General features: G+C 44.3%; 1 protein-coding gene across 1 annotated transcript in view; it reads right to left on the reverse strand.

Annotated features, from left to right (window-relative positions):
- Positions 1-1,284: 1,284 nt before the first annotated feature.
- The window catches only part of LOC120021297 (low-density lipoprotein receptor-related protein 1-like), a 191,575-nt gene continuing 168,972 nt past the window's right edge, over positions 1,285-23,887 (reverse strand). The window contains exons 71-90 of the mRNA XM_038964998.1: positions 23,710-23,842; positions 23,488-23,610; positions 23,272-23,394; positions 23,015-23,155; positions 22,764-22,901; positions 22,533-22,652; positions 21,985-22,256; positions 21,692-21,870; positions 20,806-20,912; positions 20,408-20,527; positions 19,968-20,144; positions 17,981-18,121; positions 8,091-8,264; positions 7,684-7,845; positions 5,717-5,900; positions 5,489-5,590; positions 5,312-5,382; positions 4,973-5,066; positions 3,691-3,835; positions 1,285-3,446 (exon numbers count right to left, since the gene is read on the reverse strand). Of these exons, the coding sequence (XP_038820926.1) occupies positions 3,306-3,446; positions 3,691-3,835; positions 4,973-5,066; positions 5,312-5,382; positions 5,489-5,590; positions 5,717-5,900; positions 7,684-7,845; positions 8,091-8,264; positions 17,981-18,121; positions 19,968-20,144; positions 20,408-20,527; positions 20,806-20,912; positions 21,692-21,870; positions 21,985-22,256; positions 22,533-22,652; positions 22,764-22,901; positions 23,015-23,155; positions 23,272-23,394; positions 23,488-23,610; positions 23,710-23,842 (2,847 nt within the window). The 3' untranslated portion in view covers positions 1,285-3,305. The remainder of the gene's footprint in view (positions 3,447-3,690; positions 3,836-4,972; positions 5,067-5,311; positions 5,383-5,488; positions 5,591-5,716; positions 5,901-7,683; positions 7,846-8,090; positions 8,265-17,980; positions 18,122-19,967; positions 20,145-20,407; positions 20,528-20,805; positions 20,913-21,691; positions 21,871-21,984; positions 22,257-22,532; positions 22,653-22,763; positions 22,902-23,014; positions 23,156-23,271; positions 23,395-23,487; positions 23,611-23,709; positions 23,843-23,887) is intronic.

The following is a 23,887-nucleotide window of genomic DNA, read 5'->3' on the forward strand; positions in this document are numbered from 1 at the left end:
TGATGGCCACTCCAATACCTTGACTTTGTTGTCCTTAAGCCATTTTGCCACAACTTTGGAAGTATGCTTGGGGTCATTGTCCATTTGCAAGACCCATTTGCGACCAAGCTTTAACTTCCTGACTGATGTCTTGAGATGTTGCTTCAATATATCCACATAATTTCCCTCCCTCATGATGCCATCTATTTTGTGAAGTGCACCAGTCCCTCCTGCAGCAAAGCACCCCCACAACATGATGCTGCCACCCCCGTGCTTCCCGGTTGGGATGGTGTTCTTCGGCTTGCAAGCCTCCCCCTTTTTCCTTCGAACATAACGATGGTCATTATGGCAAAACAGTTCCATGTTTGTTTTATCAGACCAGAGGACATTTCTCCAAAAAGTATGATCTGTGTCCCCATGTGCAGTTGCAAACCGTAGTCTGGCTTTTTTATGGCGGTTTTGGAGCAGTGGCTTCTTCCTTGCTGAGCGGCCATCATGTTGTGGGAGTGCTTTGCTGCAGGAGGGACTGGTGCACTTCACAAAATAGATGGCATCATGTGGAGGAAAATTATGTGGATATAATGAAGCAATATCTCAATACATCAGTAAGGAAGTTAAAGCTTGTTCGCAAATGGGTCTTCCAAATGGACAATGACCCCAAGCATACTTCCAAAGTTGTGGCAAAATGGCTTAAGGACAACAATTTCAAGGTATTGGAGTGGCCATTACAAAGCCCTGACCTCAATCCTATAGAAAATTTGTGGGCAGAACTGACAAAGCGTGTGCGTGCAAGGAGGCCTACAAACCTGACTCCGTTACACCAGCTCGGTCAGGAGGAATGGGCCAGAATTCACCCAACTTATTATGGGAAGCTTGTGGAAGACTACCCGAAACGTTTGACCCAAGTTAAACAATTTAAAGGCAATGCTGCCAAATACTAATTGAGTATGTAAACTTCTGACCCACTGGAATTGTGATACAGTAAATTATAAGTGAAATAATCTGTCTGTAAACAATTGTTGGGAAAATGACTTGTGTCATGTACAAAGTAGATGTCCTAACCAACTTGCCAAAACTATAGTTTGTTAACAAGAAATTTGTGGAGTGGTTGAAAAACAAGTTTTATTGACTCCAACCTAAGTGTATAAACTTCCGACTTCAACTGTACACGTGCTGCAATCGAACAGTTAGCAAATCAGACATTTCAGAGTTCCGACTAGCACAAACAATGTTATAACAATGTTATGCCAGTCATGGCATCTTCTGAAAGTAATTAGGTACTGAAAGAAGACAAAATCCAACTGATTGTTTTCTGTACAGTTCTTAATTTTATTTATAACAATCTTATTTATTCTGTAAAGTACTCCAGCAAAAATGTTAACATTATTTGTATTTTCTTTCCAGAAGAAAGTTTGAACCTCCATGCATTTTGTACTATAAAAGCTGTGTAATTTTTCATTATAAAACAAGGACTAATCAAAAACGCATTTGATTTTGCAAAAATGATCTTTAAGTAAAATGATTGTACTTATCTCTCCTTTCAATTGAAAACAAAAAAACTAAATGAGACAGGTTAAATCAAAAATAACACTTGCTGACAGGTAAGCAAAATAAGGATTTGTTATTCTACTTGAACACTTGCTATTTCTCACATGCATTAAAATATGGCTGATCACCTTCTGACAGAAGCAGCATTTTGGGACAGCGGCTGAGCTTAAAGACACGTCAGAGAGACCAAAACGGCAGCACTAGCAGCAGGGTACAGGAGACCGAGAGATGATCAGGAACGGCTAAAGGAGAAACAGTAGAGGGAAATGCTATGCAAGCTATACAAGAGAAAGGAATGAATGCACTTCAGAGGGAGCTGTTCCAAAACCATAAAAGCACAGATCTCAAGGTTAGAAGGATTCATCTGTACAGTCTGACAGGGCCAGATGGACAGTCTCTAGGCCAGAAACCAAATTAAGAAATGCTGCAGGGGGGGGGGGAACGGACCAAATGTTATCCCATCTCTGTCCTCTGTCACCACAGTCCACTGAAGTGGTGCAGACCGACAGGTGACGTTCTTCTCAGTATCTCTTGTCCGTCCCTTCGTTAGAATGCTCTGACCTGCCGTGATATGGGCACTGGGCACACTTCCCACCACATGGAAGCATTCACAAGCCTAGAATGTTGAACACATCTTCAACATCATCACCAGAGATTAGCCAGTCACTCCCCAGTCGCTTCAACACTTTGATTAGGCTACTTTATCATCACAAGCCCTACACACCTTTAGAATATGCTAGAAACAAACATATATTGACCTGTGTTACATCTTACGGTATATACACCGTAAAACATTACGTTTGTGCAAGGAAGAAAACAGTAATTTCATGAACATAGTCCTCTGCGTAAATAATATGGAAATACTGAAGTTGCCATCCGATTTTGACATTTTACACGTGCTGTACACAAATCGTGCTGTATTATTCCTGTCTTACGCACTCCCGCAGACAAAACTGTCATCGAGACAACATTGGTATCGACTTACAAAACTTTGAGTTAGCCTCCCCCCGCTCGAAGTCAACATGAACACAGTTAGCCTCCCCCCGCTCGAAGTCAACATGAACACAGTTAGTCTCCCCCTGCTCGAAGTCAACATGAACACAGTTAGTATCCCCCTGCTCGAAGTCAACATGAACACAGTTAGTCTCCCCCTGCTCGAAGTCAACATGAACACAGTTAGTCTCCCCCTGCTCGAAGTCAACATGAACACAGTTAGTCTCCCCCCGCTCGAAGTCAACATGAACACAGTTAGTCTCCCCCTGCTCGAAGTCAACATGAACACAGTTAGTCTCCCCCCGCTCGAAGTCAACATGAACACAGTTAGTCTCCCCCTGCTCGAAGTCAACATGAACACAGTTAGTCTCCCCCCGCTCGAAGTCAACATAAACACAGTTGGCACTGGTGACATGGAACAATGTTTTTTTTCTCTATACAATTCATACAAAAATAAAAATTGTCCAATGATTATGTTTTAACTTCTTCTAATTTTCTTTTTCCATTTCATTTTGCACAGAGGTAGTGGCTATTTAGGTAATGGGGAAGGGACAAAAAGTAAATAAAAAATATCTTATAGAAAACGCTTTTGTTAATTTTTGACCAGAGGAATCGTAAAAGAACAAAATATAATACTGCAATCACATACAAAAGTAGTCCTTCATTTTTGTACATTTTATACAGTGTTCAGGCTTTTTTTATAGCTTTTTTTTCTTCATTTTTTTTCTTTAAAAGGCAAAAAGAGGGGTGTGTTTGGAATGGTACGCCCCAGGCTAATAGACATTCTATGCCAGCGGGTCCACCAGGGGCTCCTCATCCCCCCGCGACAGAAGCTCCTTCTTCTCATCCGTGCTGGCCAGGGAGTTGCGGCTATTGTGGGCTCCCATGTACAGGGTGGCGTACACTGGGTTGGTGAAGTTGGTGGGCTGGGAAGAGACCAGGGAGGACCATTAGATGAACTACATACATTAGAGTATGTGTGTGATGCATGTTGCCTCATTTGTGTCCAGGGTGTGTGTGTGTGTGTGTGTGTGTGTGTGTGTGTGTGTGTGTGTGTGTGTGTGTGTGTGTGTGTGTGTGTGTGTGTGTGTGTGTGTGTTTGCATGTACAGGTGTGTGTCACATGGTGTAAGTGTGTTTGTGGGCTTGCTTTAATTACCGTGTGTGTTACCTTGTCTGGGTCCAGTGTGAAGTCTGAGTCTAGAAGCTCCCCGGCATCGTCGTCTGGCTCGCCCTCGTAGATCTTGTATGCTGGGTTTCCTATCTCCACATTCATGGCTCCGTTGGTCATCCTCTGGTGCTGGAAGCCCTTGGCCCTGCGGACACAGAGGTGAAAGGTCATGACCCGAGGTACAGACGGGTCCTGAGAGCGTCCACACAGCGCGGACAGCGACACGGCCACATCACAGGGTCAGGGTGGGGGGTAGTGGCTGTCACATCACTGTGCCTGGATCCAAAGCCACAGCACAGGCAACAACGCAAACCCAGCATTCACCTAGCTAGTATACACTAGACACACTGGTCCTGGAGAGGGGTGTGTAACAGTACCCTAAAATTATACTACGAAATGCCTGTTTAACAGTTTGCTTGAAAAACATAAGCAAGGTCAAATCTATTGACGTCTTGAAAATCTATAGGCATTTTGGATAAAAATGTATGTTGTCAGTTTGGAGCGTTAGCATATTGGGTCAAACCATGGACTTGAAGAATAGTAAATGCTGGATTTTTCATGTTGCATTTTCCAAATCCTGGCTTGGAACAATGCAGTCAGAGCGCCCACTCTCTCAGTATGGTACATACAGTAGCACTCTACACAACAACATGATACAGTACAATACAGTATGATGGAGAACAGCATGGGGTACTATAGGCACTCTGGGGCCATAGACTGATCTATTTCACAGCCTCTTCAATAGATCACCACCTGTTTAATACCCCCCTAGAAGTACAGTATAGTGGGGAGGTTTGGAGAGAGGGACCAATCCTGAACAGGGATTCAGAACAGGAGAGGGAGGGGCAAGCTGAACTAGAGCACTGCTCATTCACAACGGAGAGAAAGAGAGTAGAGACACTGACCACAGGACTATACACTGCACAGCAAAATAGACTGATGAAGGGAGAGATGAAAAGAGAGAGAAATGGCCATTTTGAATTGGGAGAGAGGATGGAAAGCGTAACCGTGGCAACCGTTACCGCGAGAGTCTGGAGCAGGATTTGCTCGGCCTGCCAGACCTGAGGGACAGAAGAGATGCAGTTACTCACAGTAGAGAGAGAAAAGGAGCGAACAGGTTAGACCAAGAGATAAAGGAAAGGGAGGTTGAGAGTACAGAGACCATGAAGAAGACAGAGCTTGAGAGGAAGTTAAGTTAATGTCCCAGTGTTACTTCTAGTGTATTGGAGTTGTGTAGTGTTGTGTAATGTAGTGTGGTGTTGTTAAGTGTGGTGTTACTCACCCCCTCATCCTCTTTCTGTACCAGAACACCGCTCCTCCCACCAACAGAATCAACAACAGCAGTAGCAGCATTAGGACCACTATGGAGGCAGTACCTGCACACGGACACACATAAACAGTATACATAGTTAGGCTGAGTCTGGCGACCCTGGAGGTGATTTTTGATGGTAGGAGACTTCATTTGGCGTCAAGTTGAAGTGCAGCCAAAATAATATGTGTAAAATGTTGGAGCAGCTCTTGCGTTTTATTTTGATGGCCAGCCGACATCTACGTTAGAGTAAAATTCACAAGCAAAAGTTAGGCCTCTACTTTTTGCAAACCTTTAGAATAGTTTACTTACGTCCGCCAGACTCTGAGGAGTCTACACCAGAGGCCACCTCACAGCGATGCCCCACCCAGCCTGCAGAACACCTGGGGAGAGAGAGAGATGTAACGTCATAGCAACCAGAGATAACATTCTAGTGACTGAGTGCGAGTGTGAGAGTGTGTGTGTGTGTGTGTGTGTGTGTATACTCACTTGCACTCTGGTAGGTGTGTGTGTGGGTTGACAGAGCACTGGCCATTAGCACAGTACTCATCACACGTGTAGCAGCTGGGTTGGACTCTGCCGTTGGTGCAGCTACAGGACACACAGGTAACAATAGGTTGGGACAGGTGTGTGGGTGTGTGTTATGAATTGATGTGTGAATGTGTGTTGGTGTCTGTTTCTGTCAATATCAGTTTCTCTGTGTGTGTGGACACTTACACGCAGGTGACCTCTCCTGTGGGCTGGAAGGAGTTAGTGGGGATACACTTGCCGTCGCGACAGTAGTGACACTTGTCCACCTCACAGGTGCTGCCGCTATACTGGGGCAGACAGCGACACTGGCGCGCCCCGCTGGCACTTTGCAGACATGTGCCCCTGTTCAGACAGTGGCCCTCGCACCTACCTACTCACACACAGGCATACAGAAGAGACAACTATCAGTCTGAGTATACTGAGCGCAAGGAGCCATAAGGTAGATCTCAAAAGACTACCAAGCAGTTAAGATTTTGTAGAAAACACCATAAAAGTGTAAAGTGCCATAGTGTTATACTGCCAGCAGGTGACAGTACAGACAGAGACAGACTTTATTTTAGTTCATTACGATCCACATTATAGAAATACATGCATGTAATTTAGCAGACGCTATTATCCAGCGTGACTCACAGTTAGTGCATTTATCTTGAGGTAGCTAGGTGAGACAACCACATATCACAGTCAGTAGTAGCTATGTTTCCATCAATTTGTTGTTTTAAGCATTCGTATGTTTGCAAAAAATAAATGTGAATTTTACCAGCAGTGGTATGTTTCCATCAAACTGTCTTTCTTGCGAATAAAAGGCTGTGCATAATGACTTAGATAGTGGACACAAAAAGCACTGTCATATAACTTTTGATTGATCAAATAAAAAACATAACTTCTATGAGTTTGTGTTAAGATCCTGCCGACAACGCCATCTGTTAGGTTCTATTATTAGAGTAAGAATGCGAAGGACACTGAAAGCTTGAACCATGTCTTGGTCTAAGAATAAACTTGGCCTTCACAGTGTCCGTCGAGTTCTTACTCTAATAATAGAACCTAACAAATGGAAAGGCACAGCAAGCTTATCACCATGCACGTTAAATCACTCTAAAGTTGATCATAACCCATAGCATATGTAGCTTAGCCTAATAAACTGCATGCTTTTCCAAGTTGTAGTGGGAGGACCACACAACATAGCATTGTGTGACTGCCAATTTAGCTCAACATGATGGATATTCTATCAAAAATTGTGCAATAAATAGTTTCCACTGCAATTTGTTGCATATGGCAATCTAATCACCGACAAAAAAAATATCCACCCTTGTCTAGCGGATTTTGTTATGTGGACAATTTGACAGTGATGGGTTCTGACTTATAAACTTGAAATATCCTAAACTATCTCACTGAGGGAGAGAGGGGAATGCTGAACGTTTACATTCTGTCAGAACATGTTATTGTTAGACATCAGGTATCCTTTGGAAAGGAGAAGGGCCACAGTCTGGTACAAGTCAACAGGACAGCCGTGAGTTGGGTAGGAGTGAGGAATTTGGGCTGAGGTCAGGTCAGATGAAGTGAGAAAGAGCCGGCATCACTAAAGTCCTGTCTAGCAACAGAGATGTACTGGCTGTCCAGGTGTGTAATGAGGAGACTCAGCATAAGGAGAAAGGTTTAAATACCAGTGCTTGTGTAAATGTGTTATCTTATGCAGCTGTATGACCCAGTGGGTGAATAAACTTAGTTTGAGCTTTACTAGTCTTCCGTAAGTTTTTTTTATTTATAATCTAACATCAGGCCAGTCGTGAGTTCTTTATCTAACAGGTACTTTACTCACATAAAAATGGTTGGATGGAAACCTGCTTATAGTAAGTAAACCTTTTCCTCAATAAAGCAGGTATCAGCAAAGTCAGTGCTAGTAAGAAAGGACAAGTGTTAGTGCAAGAAAGTCAAGTACAACAGTAGGGTCTTAGGTTTGTTCTCCTCCCCTTATTCCGGGTGGGGTAGGGGTGTGCTGTGGGATTATTGAAGATACTTTTTGAAGAGGTAGGTCACATGACTCAGTACAGAACACGTATAGACGAAAACAACAAGGCAATATTACATGAAATAAAAAATAAGATAAGACAGGGGCAGACCGCCAGACAGCGAGACGGACAGACAGCGAGACTCACGGTACTGGCACTGGTCCCCCAGGAAGTCACCAGGGCAGTGGCATGTGGGCTGGTTGCCAGCGCTGACCGTGCAATTCCCTTCGTTCTGACAGTAGTTCTTACAGGTTTGGAGGTTACAGTTAGGACCAGTGAACCCTGTCAGACAGCGACACGTAGGGGAGCCTAGGGAGGGAGAGACAAGACAGACATGGTCCGACAGAGATAGACAGGAAGAGGAGAGAGAAACTCAGGAGACTTGACCTCTAACATCAGACTAACATTAGGACTGCTCATTAAGGGTAAAATCCTTAACTCAATACACGGCTGTCTAGTTGTATTATTTGTCTATATGTCTCACTGTTCCTGGCTTAATGTTCAATTCTGACTCCTCTCAGACAGCGCAGCCTCCTGTCAAGGTAGTGTATTACCTGTAGAAGAGGCCGTGCAGGTGCCTCCATTCTGGCAGTAGTCCCTGCACTGGTCCACCTCACACTTGTCTCCTCCGAAGTTGGGCTGGCAGCGACACTTGGGCTGCTTCCTGGCGTTGAGGAAACAACTGCCTCCGTTCAGACACTGGACGTTACACGGACCACTGGGAGGAGCTGGGGGAGGAGAGAAGGGGTGAGTGTGAAGAATTACAGGTAGGGATTAGTGTGGATGTGTGTTTAATGTTTGTCATAATTTTGAGTTTTATGTGAGCTAAAAATGACTTTTATACCCACTGCAGAATGGTGTGTTTGGAATACACACGTTGGACGTCAAGCGGAGACCACAACAGGATTACAAACATGCGAGCGAGCACCACGGAGCCGGTGTACTCGAGGGAGACTGTAATGTCCCTGCGCTCATTAGTACCACCAACAACGAGACCCCCGGAATACTACAACATCCCGATGGAGTTACGGGTGAGGAGAAAACAGGGAAGACGAGGGGAGACTACGCCAGCGGCTGTGCGCAACACCTGCTCTCTCGTCTGTGATGCTGGCTAATCTACGTTCGATTGGCAACAAAGGTACTGTTGGAGTACAGAGACTCTTCTGTCATGTGTTACATCGAAACATGGCAGCATCCTATATCGGCCTCTCAACTGTAAATCGAGGGGTTTACACTTGAGGTCCGGTAGGACTGAACATTCAGGCAAGAGTAAAGGGAGCAGGGTTTGTATGTACATAAATGACCGGCGGGAGGCCAGCAATTTACTATTAAGGATGAAATATTTACCAGTGATGTGGAGGCCCTGTGCCTTACTCTTAGACCATTATATCTCCCACGGGAGTTTGGCTGTGTGACACTGTGTGTTGCATACATCCCTCCTAGTGGCAAAAACAGCAAAAGTAGCTAGCACCATCTCAGACTGTGTTCATACTTGCCAGCAAAAACACTCAGATGCAAGTCATAATACTGGGAGACCTCAACCAGTGTAGCCTTGAGTGGGCAATGCCAGGCTTCTCTCAAATCGTCAAAGGCAACACCAGGATCTGGAATATCCTGGACAAGTGCTATGTCAACATCAAAGACTGCTATACCACCCACATCAAACCACTGATCTCCAACTCTGACCACACCGCTGTCCAGATCATCTCTGTCTACAAGACTAGGGCTGTTGCAGTGACCATATTACCACCACACCGGCAGTCACGAGTCATGATCGCAGTAAAATTCCACGTGACCATTGAGTCACGGTAATCTCCTTTTATGCACTCTGGACATGCATTAGTAGTAACCAACTCACTAACGATCATCAGGTCGCTAATGGCCTGGTACTCAGGGCTCTATTGTCCCTCTAACCACTCTGACATCAATGCAAATGCAATGGAAAATCAAATCAAACACTCAAAGCAGTATTTTTAAATACTTTTAAAACTCACCTCACTGTGATTGACCAATTTGAAGAAAGAAGTTCGACAGCAGGTTGAAACTGGGTGGAAAACATGGTTGTTGTGGATGTTGTTTCAAAGCTAAGAACTAAATGGGCAGCATTGTCTAACATGATGATTCATTCAAAACACTTATATGCATATTAGAGTTTATGCATAAGCGTAGGCCTATATACAAACCCAAGCCCGAAAAAAAAAAAAGAATTCAAATAATGATTGTGCCATTATAACAATACATAGCCTACCGCAAATTACACTTGTTTTAAAATATATCTTTGGTACATAATTGTTCTAGCCTAAATTGAACAAATTCTGATTTAGCCTACAATTATAGTGAATTTATTTTTCAATAGCCTAGTAATAGGGAGTTTTTTAAAATAATTTTATAATTAATAGACTGACATTACCTTAAGCTACAGAAGGTAACTATTGATGTTCCCGAACAGATTTAAATTATTTCCAAATTAAGCACAGGGTAGCTACAGTAACAGGGTTGGAGAGTACTGAGCGGAATATCATCTGTGGCGCAGGGAAATTACAGGAGCAGCCTACCCAACATGAGTGAAAAACGTACCGGTGGGAAAGTGGCCTTCATTCGTTATTCCAGTGCATATGGACAACATGTATTTTTTGTTTTGTCCTTGTTCTTGCCCATTTGATAATGGGCCATTCTAAATTGAAACTAATTTAACATACTAGTGAAGACAATATTTAATTGAGAATAGTCTGATGGCCCTTAAGGAAAAAAAAATGCAGTCAGAGTGCAGTATAACTGCAGCTAGAGTTCAGTATAACTGCAGTTTTTCTTCATTTACTGCGTCCAAAATACAGCAGTCGACTGCAATTACTGCAGTTTCAACTATTTCAACTGAAATCTCTTTTTGTGAGGGGGTTAAAATATGTGCACTTGATGAGACAACTTGTTCGGCCTGAGGCAAGGAACATAGTCACAAAAAAATGCTTGCGCTTTCTCAACTCATCAATAGCCTATAGTCGCATCATGCAGCCAATATATCTTTTGATTTCTAAAGGCATTCTAAAGTTTGTAGAGCTGCCAAATAACTAAACCTAGTGTTTCAAAAAAATCTATTTTACACTCAACATAGCCACTTCATATGCATACATTCTCACTCTGGAATGGGAAAAATATCCATTCAATTTTATTCAATTAGTTAAATTATATTCTTCGTACTATAAAATCATATACTATAAAAAAATTGCACAGGACTTAAGCGTACAGTTAATTCGGAAAGTATTCCGACCTCTCAACTTTACAAAATGTTGTTACGTTACAGCCTTATTAAAACATGTATTACATTTACACACAATACCCCATAATGACAAAGCAAAAACAAGTTTAGGAATGTATGCAAACTTAAATATCACATTGACATAAGTATTCAGACCCTTTACTCAGTACTTTGTTGAACCACCGTTGGCAGCGATTACAGCCATGTCTTCTTGGGTATGACGCTACAAGCTTGGCACAACTGTATTTGGGGAGTTTCTCCCATTCTTCTCTGCAGATCCTCTCACGCTCTGTCAGGTTGGATGGGGACCGTCGCTGCACTGCTTTTTTCAGGTCTCTCCAGAGATGTTCCATCTGGTTTAAGTCCGGGCTCTGGCTGGACATTCAGACACTTGTCCCGAAGCCACTCCTATGTTTTCTTGGCTGTGCGCTTAGGGTAGTTCTCCTGTTGAAATGTGAACCGTCGCTCCAGTCTGAGGTCCTGAGCGCTCTAGAGCAGGTTTTCATCAAGGATCCGTTCATATTTTCCTAGATCTTGACTAGTCTACCAGTCCCTGCCTCTGAGAAACATACTCACAGCATGATGCTACCACCATGCTTCACCGTAGAGATGGTGCCAGGTTTCCTCCAGACGTGCCCCTTGGCATTCAGGCCAAAGAGTTCAATCTTGGTTTCATCAGACCAGAGAATCTTGTTTCTCATGGTCTGCGAGTCCTTTAGTTCCCTTTTGGCAAACTCCAAGCAGGTTGCTGTGTGCCTTTTACTGAAGAGTGTCTTCCATCTGGACACTTTATCATAAAGGCCTGATTGGTGGAGTGCTGCAGAGATAGTTGTCCTTCTGGAAGGTTCTCCCATCTCCGAAAAGAAACTCTGGAGCTCTGTCAGAGTGACCATCTGGTTCTTGGTCACCTCCCTGACCAAGGCCCTTCTCCCCCGATTGTTCAGTTTGGCCAGGCAGCCAGCTCTAGGAAGAGTCTTAGTGGTTCCAAACATGTGCCTCGACACAATCAAGATACAGGATAGAACTGCCAAAGGGGGCGGTGTTGCAATCTACTGCAGAGATAGCCTGCAGAGTTCTGTCTTACTATCCAGGTCTGTACCCAAACAATTCGAGCTTCTACTTTTAAAAAAATCCACCTTTCCAGAAACAAGTCTCTCACCGTTGCCGCTTGCTATAGACCACCCTCTGCTCCCAGCTGTGCCTTGGACACCATATGTGAATTGATTGCCCCCCCCATCTATCTTCAGAGCTCGTGCTGCTAGGTGACCTAAACTGGGATATGCTTAACACCCCGGCCATCCTACAATCTAAACTTGATGCCCTCAATCTCAAACAAATGATCAATGAACCCACCAGGTACAACCCCAAAACCGTAAACACGGGCACCCTCATAGATATCATCCTAACCAACTTGCCCTCCAAATACACCTCTGCTGTTTTCAACCAAGATCTCAGCGATCACTGCCTCATTGCCTGCGTGCGTAATGGGTCTGCGGTCAAACGACCACCCCTCATCACTGTCAAACGCTCCCTAAAACACTTCAGCGAGCAGGCCTTCTAATAAACCTGGCCGGGGTATCCTGGAATGATACTGACCTCATCCCGTCAGTAGAGGATGCCTGGTTATTCTTTAAAAAGTGCCTTCCTCACCATCTTAAATAAGCATGCCCCATTCAAAAAATGTAGAACCAGGAACAGATATAGCCCTTGGTTCTCTCCAGACCTGACTGCCCTTGACCAGCACAAAAACATCCTGTGGCGTTCAGCATTAGCATCGAATAGCCCCCGTGATATGCAACTTTTCAGGGAAGTTAGGAACCAATATACACAGGCAGTTAGGAAAGCTAAGGCTAGCTTTTTCAAACAGAAATTTGCATCCTGTAGCACAAACTCAAAAACGTTCTGGGACACTGTAAAGTCCATGGAGAATAAGAGCACCTCCTCCCAGCTGCCCACTGCACTGACGCTAGGAAACACTGTCACCACCGATAAATCCACTATAATCGAGAATTTCAATTAGCATTTTGCTACGGCTGGCCATGCTTTCCACCTGGCTACCCCTACCCCGATCAACAGCCCTCCACCCCCCACAGCAACTTGACCAAGCCTCCCCATTTCTCCTTCACCCAAATCCAGATAGCTGATGTTCTGAAAGACCTGAAAAATCTGGAACCCTACAAATCAGCCAGGCTAGACAATCTGAACTGTCTCTTTCTAGAATTATCTGCCGAAATTGTTGCAACCCCTATTACTAGCCTGTTTAACCTCTCTTTCGTATCGTCTGGAAAGCTGCTGCAGTCATCCCCCTCTTCAAAGGGGGAGACACTCTAGACCCAAACTGCTACAGACCTATATCTATCCTACCCTGCCTTTCTAAGGTCTTCGAAAGCCAAGTTAACAAACAGATTACCGATCATTTCGAATCCCACCGTACCTTCTCCACTATGCAATCTGGTTTCAGAGCTGGTCATGGGTGCACCTCAGCCACGCTCAAGGTCCTAAACGATATCATAACCGCCATCGATAAGAGACATTACTGCAGCCGTATTCATCAACCTGGCCAAGGCTTTCGACTCTGTCAATCACCACATTCTTATCGGCAGACTCAACAGCCCTGGTTTCTCAAATGATTGCCTCGCCTGGTTCACCAACTACTTCTCATGCAGAGTTCAGTGTGTCAAATCGGAGGGCCTGTTGTCCGGACCAGGGTTCAATTCTCGGGCCGACTCTCTTCTCTGTATACATCGATGATGTCGCTCTTGCTGCTGGTGATTCTCTGATCCACCTCTACGCAGACGACACCATTCTGTATACCTCTGGCCCTTCTTTGGACACTGTGTTAACTAACCTCCAGACGAGCTTCAATGCCATACAACTCTCCTTCCATGACCTCCAACTGCTCTTAAATGCAAGTAAAACTAAATGCATGCTCTTCAACCGATCGCTGCCCGCACCTGCCCACCCATCCAGCAGTAATACACTCGACAGTTCTGACTTAGGTATTTGTAGTTGTCCACATATTCTAAGTATCTGGTTAGACTGTAAACTCTCCTTCCAGACTCACATTAAGCATCTCCAATCCAAAATTATATCTAGAATCGGCTTCCTATTTCGCAACAAAGCATCCTTCACTCTTGCTGCCAAACATACCCTCGTAAAACTGACCATCCTACCAATCCTCGACTTCGGCGATGTCATTTACAAAATAGACTCAACAAATTGGATGCAGTATATCACACAGTTTTGTCACCAAAGCCCCATATACTACCCACCACTGCGACCTGTACGCTCTCGTTGGCTGGCCCTCACTTCATACTCGTCGCCGAACCCACTGGCTCCAGGTCATCTACAAATCTCTGCTAGGTAAAGCATCGCCTTATCTCAGCTCACTGGTCACCATAGCAGCACCCACCCATAGCACGCACTCCAGCAGGTATGTCTCACTGGTCACCCCCAAAGCCAATTCTTCCTTTGGCCGCCTTTCCTTCCAGTTCTCTGCTGCCAATGACTGGAACGAACTGCAAAAAACACTGAGGCTGGAAACTCATATCTCCCTCACTAGCTTTAAGCACCAGCTGTCACAGCAGCTCACAGATCACTGCACATCTGTAAATAGCCCATCCAACTACCTCATCCCCATACTGTATTTATTTATTTATCTTGCACCTTTGCACCCCAGTATCTTTACTTGCACATTCATCTTCTGCACATCTACCATTCCAGTGTTTAATTGCTATATTATAATTACTTCGCCACCATGGCCTATTTATTGCCTTTACCTCCCTTATCCTACCTCATTTGCACATGCTGTATATAGACTTTTTCTACTGTATTATTGACTGTATGTTTGTTTATTCCATGTGTAACTCTGTGTTGTTGTACATGTCGAACTGCTTTGCTTTATCTTGGCCAGGTCGCAGTTGCAAATGAGAACTTGTTCTCAACTTGCCTACCTGGTTAAATAAAGGTGAAATAAAAGACATTTTGAAAATCCTGTCTCGGAGCTCTACGGACAATTCCTTCGACTTCATGGCTTGGTTTTTGCTTTGACATGCACGGTTAACTGTGGGACATTATATAGACAGGTCTGTGCCTTTCCAAATCATGTCCAATCAATTGAATTTACCACAGGTGAACTCCAATCAAGTTGTAGAAACATCAAGGATGATCAATGGAAACAGGATGCACCTGAGCTCAATTTCGAGTCTCATAGCAAAGGGTCTGAATACTTATGTAAATAAGTTATTTCATTTTTAATACATTTTGTAAAAAAATTTAAAACCTGTTTTTACTTTGTCATTAGGGGGTATTGTGTGTAGATTGATGAGATAAAAAATAATTGAATTCATTTTTGAATAAAGCTGTAACGTAACAAAATGCGCCACTGTATAAGACAAAGGTAAAGAAAACCAGACCGGTGAGAAAGACAGTCAGAGTGTGGTCAGATGACAGCACAGAGACTCTTAAAGGCTGTTTCCTCTGCACTGTCTGGGAGGTGTTCCAGCATGATAGTGTTGCTTCTAGCTTGAAATGTACTTATTCATGTTACCATACCAGAACTTACTGATTACTTTACATGTATAAGGAATGTATATGTTAGGGTCAATGAAGGGTAAAGAGGAACTTGGTGTTTGGAAAGTTACTGAGTGACAAGGGGAAGTGTAGAAAGTTCATATACTGTTCAAACATGTTATTGTTCAAGATCAATGTTCCTAAAGAGAGAGGCAAAGGGAAACAGTCTAGTTTGCCTGATAAGGCAGGCCAGCTGCGGAACTAGGGAGGAGCAATGAATTTGCCTCAGGTCAAGTCAAAAGTGAGAAAAAAAAACTCTGGGGAGGGGGCCAGAGGTTAATTAAGTTCCTGCCTAGCAACAGTGATGTATTGGCTGTCTAAGGAGTTGACCCCGCCTAGTAGGAGGTTAGAAATATATGTGCTTTGTCTTTACAGCTGTATGACCCATTGGGTGAATAAACTTGGTTAGAGCTTTTCCTAGTATTCCATTTAAATTTTTACCCTGTTTGTTCAGAAGCTAAAAATAGTATAAATAACACAACCACCATAAATACAGACTATAGAGAGACTGTGATACCCACTAAAGGGCTTACTGTTGGGGTAGACCTTATGTTAAAAAGGACATTACAAAAGGCTCTCAAAGAAAAGAAAGTGGCCTTCAATAACAAGGGCAGGGGGAGGTTAAGAGGATCCAGTAACAGATCAACAGCATGCTGCGGTGGGGTGGGGTGGGGGGGGGGGGGGGGGGGGGGGCCTTCACAGCAGCCAATCCTAGGCTAGCCTTGCAAACCATGAAGAGCATGGCCCACCCTGCGAACCCACATGTGAAGGAACAGAACCTGTTCTACAAAAGATTTGACACCCATAATCACACAAATGACTGCTTTGCTGTCCTACAGACTGTCCCTAGACTGAAATCATCGTTACCACAGAGCAGGTCACAAAGGTTTTTAAACAGCTGAACCCAAGGAAGGCCTCTGGGCCAGATAATGTGAGCCCAGTCCTCCTCAAGACCTTTGCTGAGGAGCTTGGCCCAGTCTGGCAACCCATCTTCCAGTTATCCATCGACTCACACACACACACACACAATACCACAGGCCTGGAAAACGTTTCACTTCATCATGAAAAAGCCATGCCCCAAGGAGCACAATGACTGTGGCTCTGACCTCAGAGCTCGTCAAATGTCTAGAGAGAATAGTGTATCAAAACCTAAAAAGACTGTGGAGAGGAAACTGGACCCTTACCAGCTTGTATATAGAAACGGGTGCAGTACAGAGGATGCAGTGACCACCCTCACACACCTGATCCTGTAACACCTTGACCAACCAAAAACATATGCCAGAGAACTCTTTATACATTTTTCCTGTGCTTTTAACACCATACAAACGCACCTTCTACTAGCCAAAATGAAAGAACTGTACATTAACCCACACCTCATTTACTGGTAACACTCATTTCTCAGTAACAGAACTCAAGGTCTCTCCCCTCCTGTGGTCACCAACGGTGTACACCAACGATTTCACAAGTCAAAACACCAAGCATCACATCATTAAGTTCACCGATGACACTGTCGTGGTGGCCCTAATGGAGGACAACAGCGACCTCCCACTGTACCTCGACAGTGTAAACAGCCTTGTGCAGTGGTGTGACAAAATATTTGGTCCTGAATGTCACAAAAACACAGGAGGTTATCTTTGAGCCCAGGTCAGTGGCTGACCAGAACCAGGTAGTCATTCACAGTGAACACATCCAGCAGGTCTACTCTCATATATATATATCTGGGAGTACATGTTGACCATGCCCTGAGATGTAGTGTCAAAGTGGACTATGTGGACTATGTGCTATGTGTGTGCTAAGGTGCAACAGTGCATGTACTTTCTCTGCAGGCTGAAGTCTTTCGGGGCAACCTCGGAAATACTGTTCTTTTGCTCCACTATCCAGAGTGTTTTGCAGTACTGCATCACTGCTTGGTACAACAGTGCCACAGTACAGGCAATAGCCAGGGTGTCAAGTCTGCTGAAAACTGCCTAAAAAATAATTGTCAAGCTGACCATCAAAACCTTTCTGGACAGCGACCACACAAACATGCTGTGGACGGCAAACAAAATATCAAAATACCCCTCCCATGTGCTCAACTCAGAGTTTGTGCTTCTGCCATCCAGGAAGCGCTACAGACTCCCCCTGTGCAAACTGGTCAGGTACAAAATGAATTTCTGCCACATGCACTGACCCTGAACAAATAAGGAGGACATTGGCGACACAGTAGATTCACTCATTCAGGAACGGCCAATAGTGAAAAGTGAATTATAACTTAAATAAGCATTGAAACTATAGGGTTCGTGCAGTATGTGCAAAGCTCAGGGACCGTGAACATTAAGGAGATGTGCAACATTGAGTATAGGAGAGACAGCTATGTCATGTGGAAGGGAGGGGTAAGAGTCCTTAAGCGGTTATTCTTGTTTTTATGAATGTTTGATGTTATGTCTGGCCTATGACATGTCTCTCACCATATTGCAATACATTTTCTTGTAGTTAAAGTAAATATCTATGAAACTAGAACAAAGAAATCTAATCTGTATGTGAACTCATAGACAATGCAATACATGTTGAATATAACAGTTTAGGTATAAGGGTGTTAGTGTATACTCAACCTGGGTGTGTAGGACTTTGCATACTCACAGATAGGGGAGAGTGTAGGAGTAGGGAGCTCCACACAGGTTCCGTTGTCCAGGGTGCGTCCGTTGGGACAGGTACAGACTGGACCACTGGGGCTGAGCAGACACAACCACTCACACTTCTTCCTGTCACATGGGTTGGTCACTGACAGAGAGCAAGAAAGAGAGAGAGACAGACAGACAAGTTAAAAAGCGACTGCCCCTAAAATGCAACTTCTCTTTTTGAAAACAGCCTGTGTCATCGATATGAGTCAGAAACATTTATTCTAGTGTCAGAATTGACTCTAAAGTGTAAATTGGATCATTTAGTCTCATCCAAAACGGAGATTTGCGAGATGATAGGAAAGGATTTTATGTCACAGAATGAAGGATACCTGAACAGTTTTCCATGGGTTGGGTTTATTTTAATTCTGCCCTCATGCCCACAGCACCCAAATAATCATCAATTCGGAGCGCAGCTACACACGACCACATCGTTATGCACATGGTCAATTTGTTTTGACATCACAAACTACATGGGACAATATTTTTTTAAATGTCATTATCTCAATTTAAATGACTTAAAAACCTCAAACCAATTATAAAATTGTAGAAATTCACATACAAATATTGAACGCAGTTAATGAGACAACAAAAGTTGTGCAAAATTAAAATATTGTCCCATTTGAATTGTGTAATTGACATTCCCAAACTAGCCCCAGATATAGGCTGTCCAATGTCACACCAACTTTGCCACGGTCCACAGCAGCAGGCTGAAGCTAATTGACAAAAAGATGTTGGCTAGCGCCAGCTAGCCTAGGCGACTTCAAGACCTGGTTAGACTGTTTTAAGTTACATAGAAGAGTGACTGTGTACTGTTTTGGCAGAGTGAATGTACAAACACTTGCCATGTGCGAACACACACACACACACAACTCTCGTTTTGGCTTCAGTCATGGCCACTGCATTTCTTAATGATAAGTTTAGCCCTCCTTTAACACAATTATACCAGACTGTAAGTCTGTCTCTAATAGTTTAAGGGCCACTCATCAAAAAAGACATTCCGTGATCCAGGAAACAAAACTGCAAAGTTTAAACATCATTACATTGATAATGTTATGAAAATTGTGTGGATCAAAAATTGTAAAATATAATAAAAATGTATAATTCAAAAGGTACGATTTCGAAATCATAGCTCATTTTGGGTAATTCCCCCTAGCAACATTATGAGGTTGCCATGTTACATCTTGGTTACAATTGTTACACGTGTTCCGTTGTCCATGCATTCAGAAAGCAAGGCATTTAGGCTACCAGACTGGAGGAATGTAAAAATAATATGAGAGAAGAAGCAGTTTAAATAGATTTCTCATATGCCAGAACGCCGCTTTATTTCGCTTATTTTGAGAGCTGTGTGAGCTAGCAAACACGCCGTCTTTAGTTTGTCTAGCAGCCAAGAGCAATGATGGCCCTTGTAGGCTGAATACAGCTGCCAAAACATATTCTATTAACTGAGAAAACCACTGCACATGGTTAAAACATATTTCCTCATTTGGGGTTCATCTGGATCAGTGTGCAACAAAAGTAACCAAGGTGAAAAATAGCAATGTCGGAAATTACCCAAGATCCACTGTGATTGATGATAAATATAATAACTTTGATTAAAGGAACTAAATGCATGTGCAGTTTTTACATGTTTTTAAATCCCACAGTATTCATGTTCATAACTTTATCTACGTTGTGTTGCTGAAATTTTGCAATTCCGTTTTCTGGGTCACGGAACAACACATTTTTGATGGGTGGCCCTTGGACTTTAAAGACCTAAGCCTAACTTGAGATCTTTGGTGTGAAAGTCAATTTGTCGTAGGCCTAGTTCTGTGCACACATCTAAAGTTAGAATTCAACCCTGAAAGAACGTTTAGAGAATAGCCGTGTTGACCTCTACTAGGGCTGTGGCGGTAATGACATTTTGTCAGCCGGTGATTGTCATGATAATAACGGTGATGTCCACTCACTCTCAGGCTGTTTGTTGCGGTGGTAGAGTACGATGTCCGTGGCGTGGTTCATCCCTGTAGTCAGGTTCTCCATGGGGCCTTTGCCATACTTGTTGACCCGGAACACAAAGTTGTTGATGTAGGTAACGCCATAGATGTAGTCCTCAAACACATCAATACTGAACGGGTGGTGGAGCTCTGGAACAAACAAGACCGAACACCACAGCTCAGACTCTTTACCAGTTAGAAATGCTATAAGCTATGCTAAAATACACTATTTTTTCCACTTGCTGAGGATATCAGCATGCTCCAATTTAATGCACCCATTCTTGACAGTCCCAGTGTCATGAGAAGGCTCCACATCTAAAAATGGGCCCACATATCTCTAACCAAAACATGATTCTGTGGCTTAGCGATGTCAGCCCAGGTCTTTAAACCCAGACCCGTGCAGTTCACTCAACTGTTCTTAATGCTGGTCACAGCCACCACTGGGTCGCTGCCATTCAGCCTCACACTGCCAATCACTGACAGCTTAGCATCGGCCCAGTACAGACGCTCGTTAAAGTAGTCCACAGCCAGGCCTGGAGAGAGGGAGAGAGAGAGACAGAGATAAGAGAGAGACAGAGATAAGCAGAGAGAGAGAGAGAGGGGGATATAGAGAGAGAAAGAGAGGGAGAGAGACAGACAGACACGCAGAGAGGGAGAGCAGTCATTGAGACATGTCAGTTTGAGGCTAAGCTTATTGAGTGAAACAAAGCTCTACACAGCCCATCCTTCAATTTGTGGAGAAATGGACCTGTCAATCAGTCTGTAAAATGTTTGTAGTGTGTGTATATATATATATATATATATATGTTACCTGTGGGCCACTGGATGTTGTCCTGTACCAGTGTCTCTCTCATGGTTCCATCCATGGCAGCAGTCTCAATCTTTGGGTGGTTTCCCCAGTCAGCCCAGTACATGGTCCTAATGGATACACAGCATCGACAATCAGTTACATGAGCCATCACATAGTAATGCGTTGGGCCATCACATAGTAATGCGTTGAGCCATCACATAGTAATGCGTTGAGCCATCACATAGTAATGCGTTTGACCATCACATAGTAATGCGTTTGACCATCACATAGTAATGCGTTTGACCATCACATAGTAATGCGTATGACCATCACATAGTAATGCGTATGACCATCACATAGTAATGCGTATGACCATCACATAGTAATGCGTATGACCATCACATAGTAATGCGTATGACCATCACATAGTAATGCGTTTGACCATCACATAGTAATGCGTATGACCATCACATAGTAATGCGTATGACCATCACATAGTAATGCGTATGACCATCACATAGTAATGCGTTTGACCATCACATAGTAATGCGTTTGACCATCACATAGTAATGCGTATGACCATCACATAGTAATGCGTTTGACCATCACATAGTAATGCGTATGACCATCACATAGTAATGCGTATGACCATCACATAGTAATGCGTATGACCATCACATAGTAATGCGTTTGACTATATCTACTGGATGTCCAGTTGATTTGTCCCTGGTCTAGCACACCATCTTTCTATCATCAGTCTTATTTAAATACTGTATCAGAAAGCAGTATGTGCACAAAGAAGGATGTGTTTGAGGGCTCAGGAATTATCTTCCAGACCCATGTATTTCCAAAGTAGTCCAGACTCCTCTCCCACCCCCACTATCCTCCTCTCCCAAGGCAGACTCACCCTCTCTGGGGGTCCACTACGATGGCGTAGGGCTCGTCAATCATGCCGGAGATGAGGGTTTTGCGGTGTTGGCCTGATATCTGGGCCACCTCAATCACATCTCGGCCAGAGTCTGTCCAGTAGATGTTCCCTGCCACCCAGTCCACGGCGATGCCACGGGGCATCTTCAGACCGGGGATCTGAACACAGGGAGAGGGGGGGGGGGGCAATACCAGTTAAATCATTGTTTGTCTGAAAGGGCCAAGGGCATGACAAGATCAGTCAAGACTATCTGAGCACGGACAGACACACACCTCCAGGTTGGCGACGCGGGAGTCACTCTGACGACGGTGTCGGTTGTTGTTGCCGTTCGGTGACGAGGATGAGGATGGCAGCTCGTAGGAAGAGATTCTGCCCGTGTGCCAGTTGGTCCAGTAGATGCGGTTGGTCTTGACGTGCAGGTCCATGGCATCGATGCGCACGTTGGCGTCGCCCTGGAAGGTCTGCTCATAACGCCAGTTGGGCATGCCAGGGTCCAGGCTGCGGATCTCGTTGTCGTCGGCGATGTAGAGCACCTGTCTCAAGTCTGGGAAGACAGAGGAAGGGAGGTCACAACCCGAGTTAGGACATCCCCTCTGACTTACGGTTATGAGGCCATCACTATACAATGCAATTGTCTTGCGTGGCTAAGAGCTATTTGGCACACACATACATTTAATTAGATATCAGTTAGTATAACATACACACACACAATTGTGACAGAGGCTAAAACACTCAGAGACAAATTCAGACAGGTTTCTAAAGACAGAGAAGCAGTAACTGTAACCGATCCACTGGTAACGCTGAACTGAGCAGTACTCACTGTCAACCTTGCAGGTGTCGTTGATCCTGGTGAAGTACTTGTGGCAGCTGCACTTGTGGGAGCCCTTGGTGTTGTTGCAGATGTGGGAACACACTCCAAACTGCTTACACTCATTCTTATCTGTGAACAACCCCCCCAAAGCAAAAAGATTTGGGTTACAGATCACTAGACTACACCAGACATTTTTGTCATAACAGTAACATAGAGAGTGTATTTGAACCAGTGCTGTACCTTCACATCTGTTGTTGCCTGTGGTCTTGAAGCCAGGTTTGCAGGAGCAGAAGGCCTCAGTGCCATTCACCACACAGTGGGCCTCATCACCGTCACCACACACTGTCCTGTTATTGCGGCAGTCATTCAGGGAAGAGTCTGCAAAGAACCAGACAGGACAGAGAGTCAAACTTACAGACAATAACATGTACATACATACAGAGACAGACACACACACACACTACTCTTGCGTGCCGAGATGTAACACACACCTTTCTTGTTGCAGCCGATCTCGTCAGAGCCGTAGTCCTCACAGTTGTTAAAGTAGTCACAGCGCAGGTTGGAGCTGATGCAGCGGCCGTTGGAGCACTGGAACTCATCCTTCTGACAGACTGGCATGGTAGGAGGAGTCTCTGGAGGAAAACAGGGAGGAGGCTGCATTATTTCAACTCCATAACCATCTAGTCAACTCCGTAACTCTTTATTGTAAAAGTCCACTCCATAACTCTCTACTACTAGAAAAACTCACGGCAGTTGAGCTCATCACTGTTGTCCCCGCAGTTATCAACACCGTCACAGTGCCTGGCTATCGGCAGGCAGACACGGTTGTTGTGGCAGCGGAACTGCCTTCTGGGTGGGCACTGGAATTTAGCTGAGGGATAGAGGAGGAGAGAAGAGATGACAGGTGTGAGGTAGGTGTTGAATGATCCTCAGGGGCAGTGTTATTGATGTCATGGGGACTCACTGCACTCCTCTGGGTTCTCATCAGAGTTGTCTCCACAGTCGTCCTCTCCGTCACACTTCCAGGCCAGGGGCTTACACAGAGTGTTGTTACACTGGAACTCATCCAGGGGGCAGTGTCTACCCACTGAGACAGAGAGAGAGTTACTTTTCTCTATGAAATACATACCCACAACTTGTACTTAATGAACAGTACAATAATGTGTGTGTATAAAAAAAAACTCACCTCCGCTGTCACACTTCTCCTCGTCACTGCCGTCCATACAGTCAGGGTCTGCGTCACAGCGCCAGCGGATGGGGATACAGTGGCCATTCTTACACTGGAACTGATCACTGTCACACTTCACATCACAGCCATTCTGCAGGAGGACACACAGGGACATCACTTACTACGTCACACTAAT

The sequence above is a fragment of the Salvelinus namaycush genome, chromosome 2, assembly GCF_016432855.1.
Source record: "Salvelinus namaycush isolate Seneca chromosome 2, SaNama_1.0, whole genome shotgun sequence".
Classification (NCBI taxonomy): domain Eukaryota; kingdom Metazoa; phylum Chordata; class Actinopteri; order Salmoniformes; family Salmonidae; genus Salvelinus; species Salvelinus namaycush.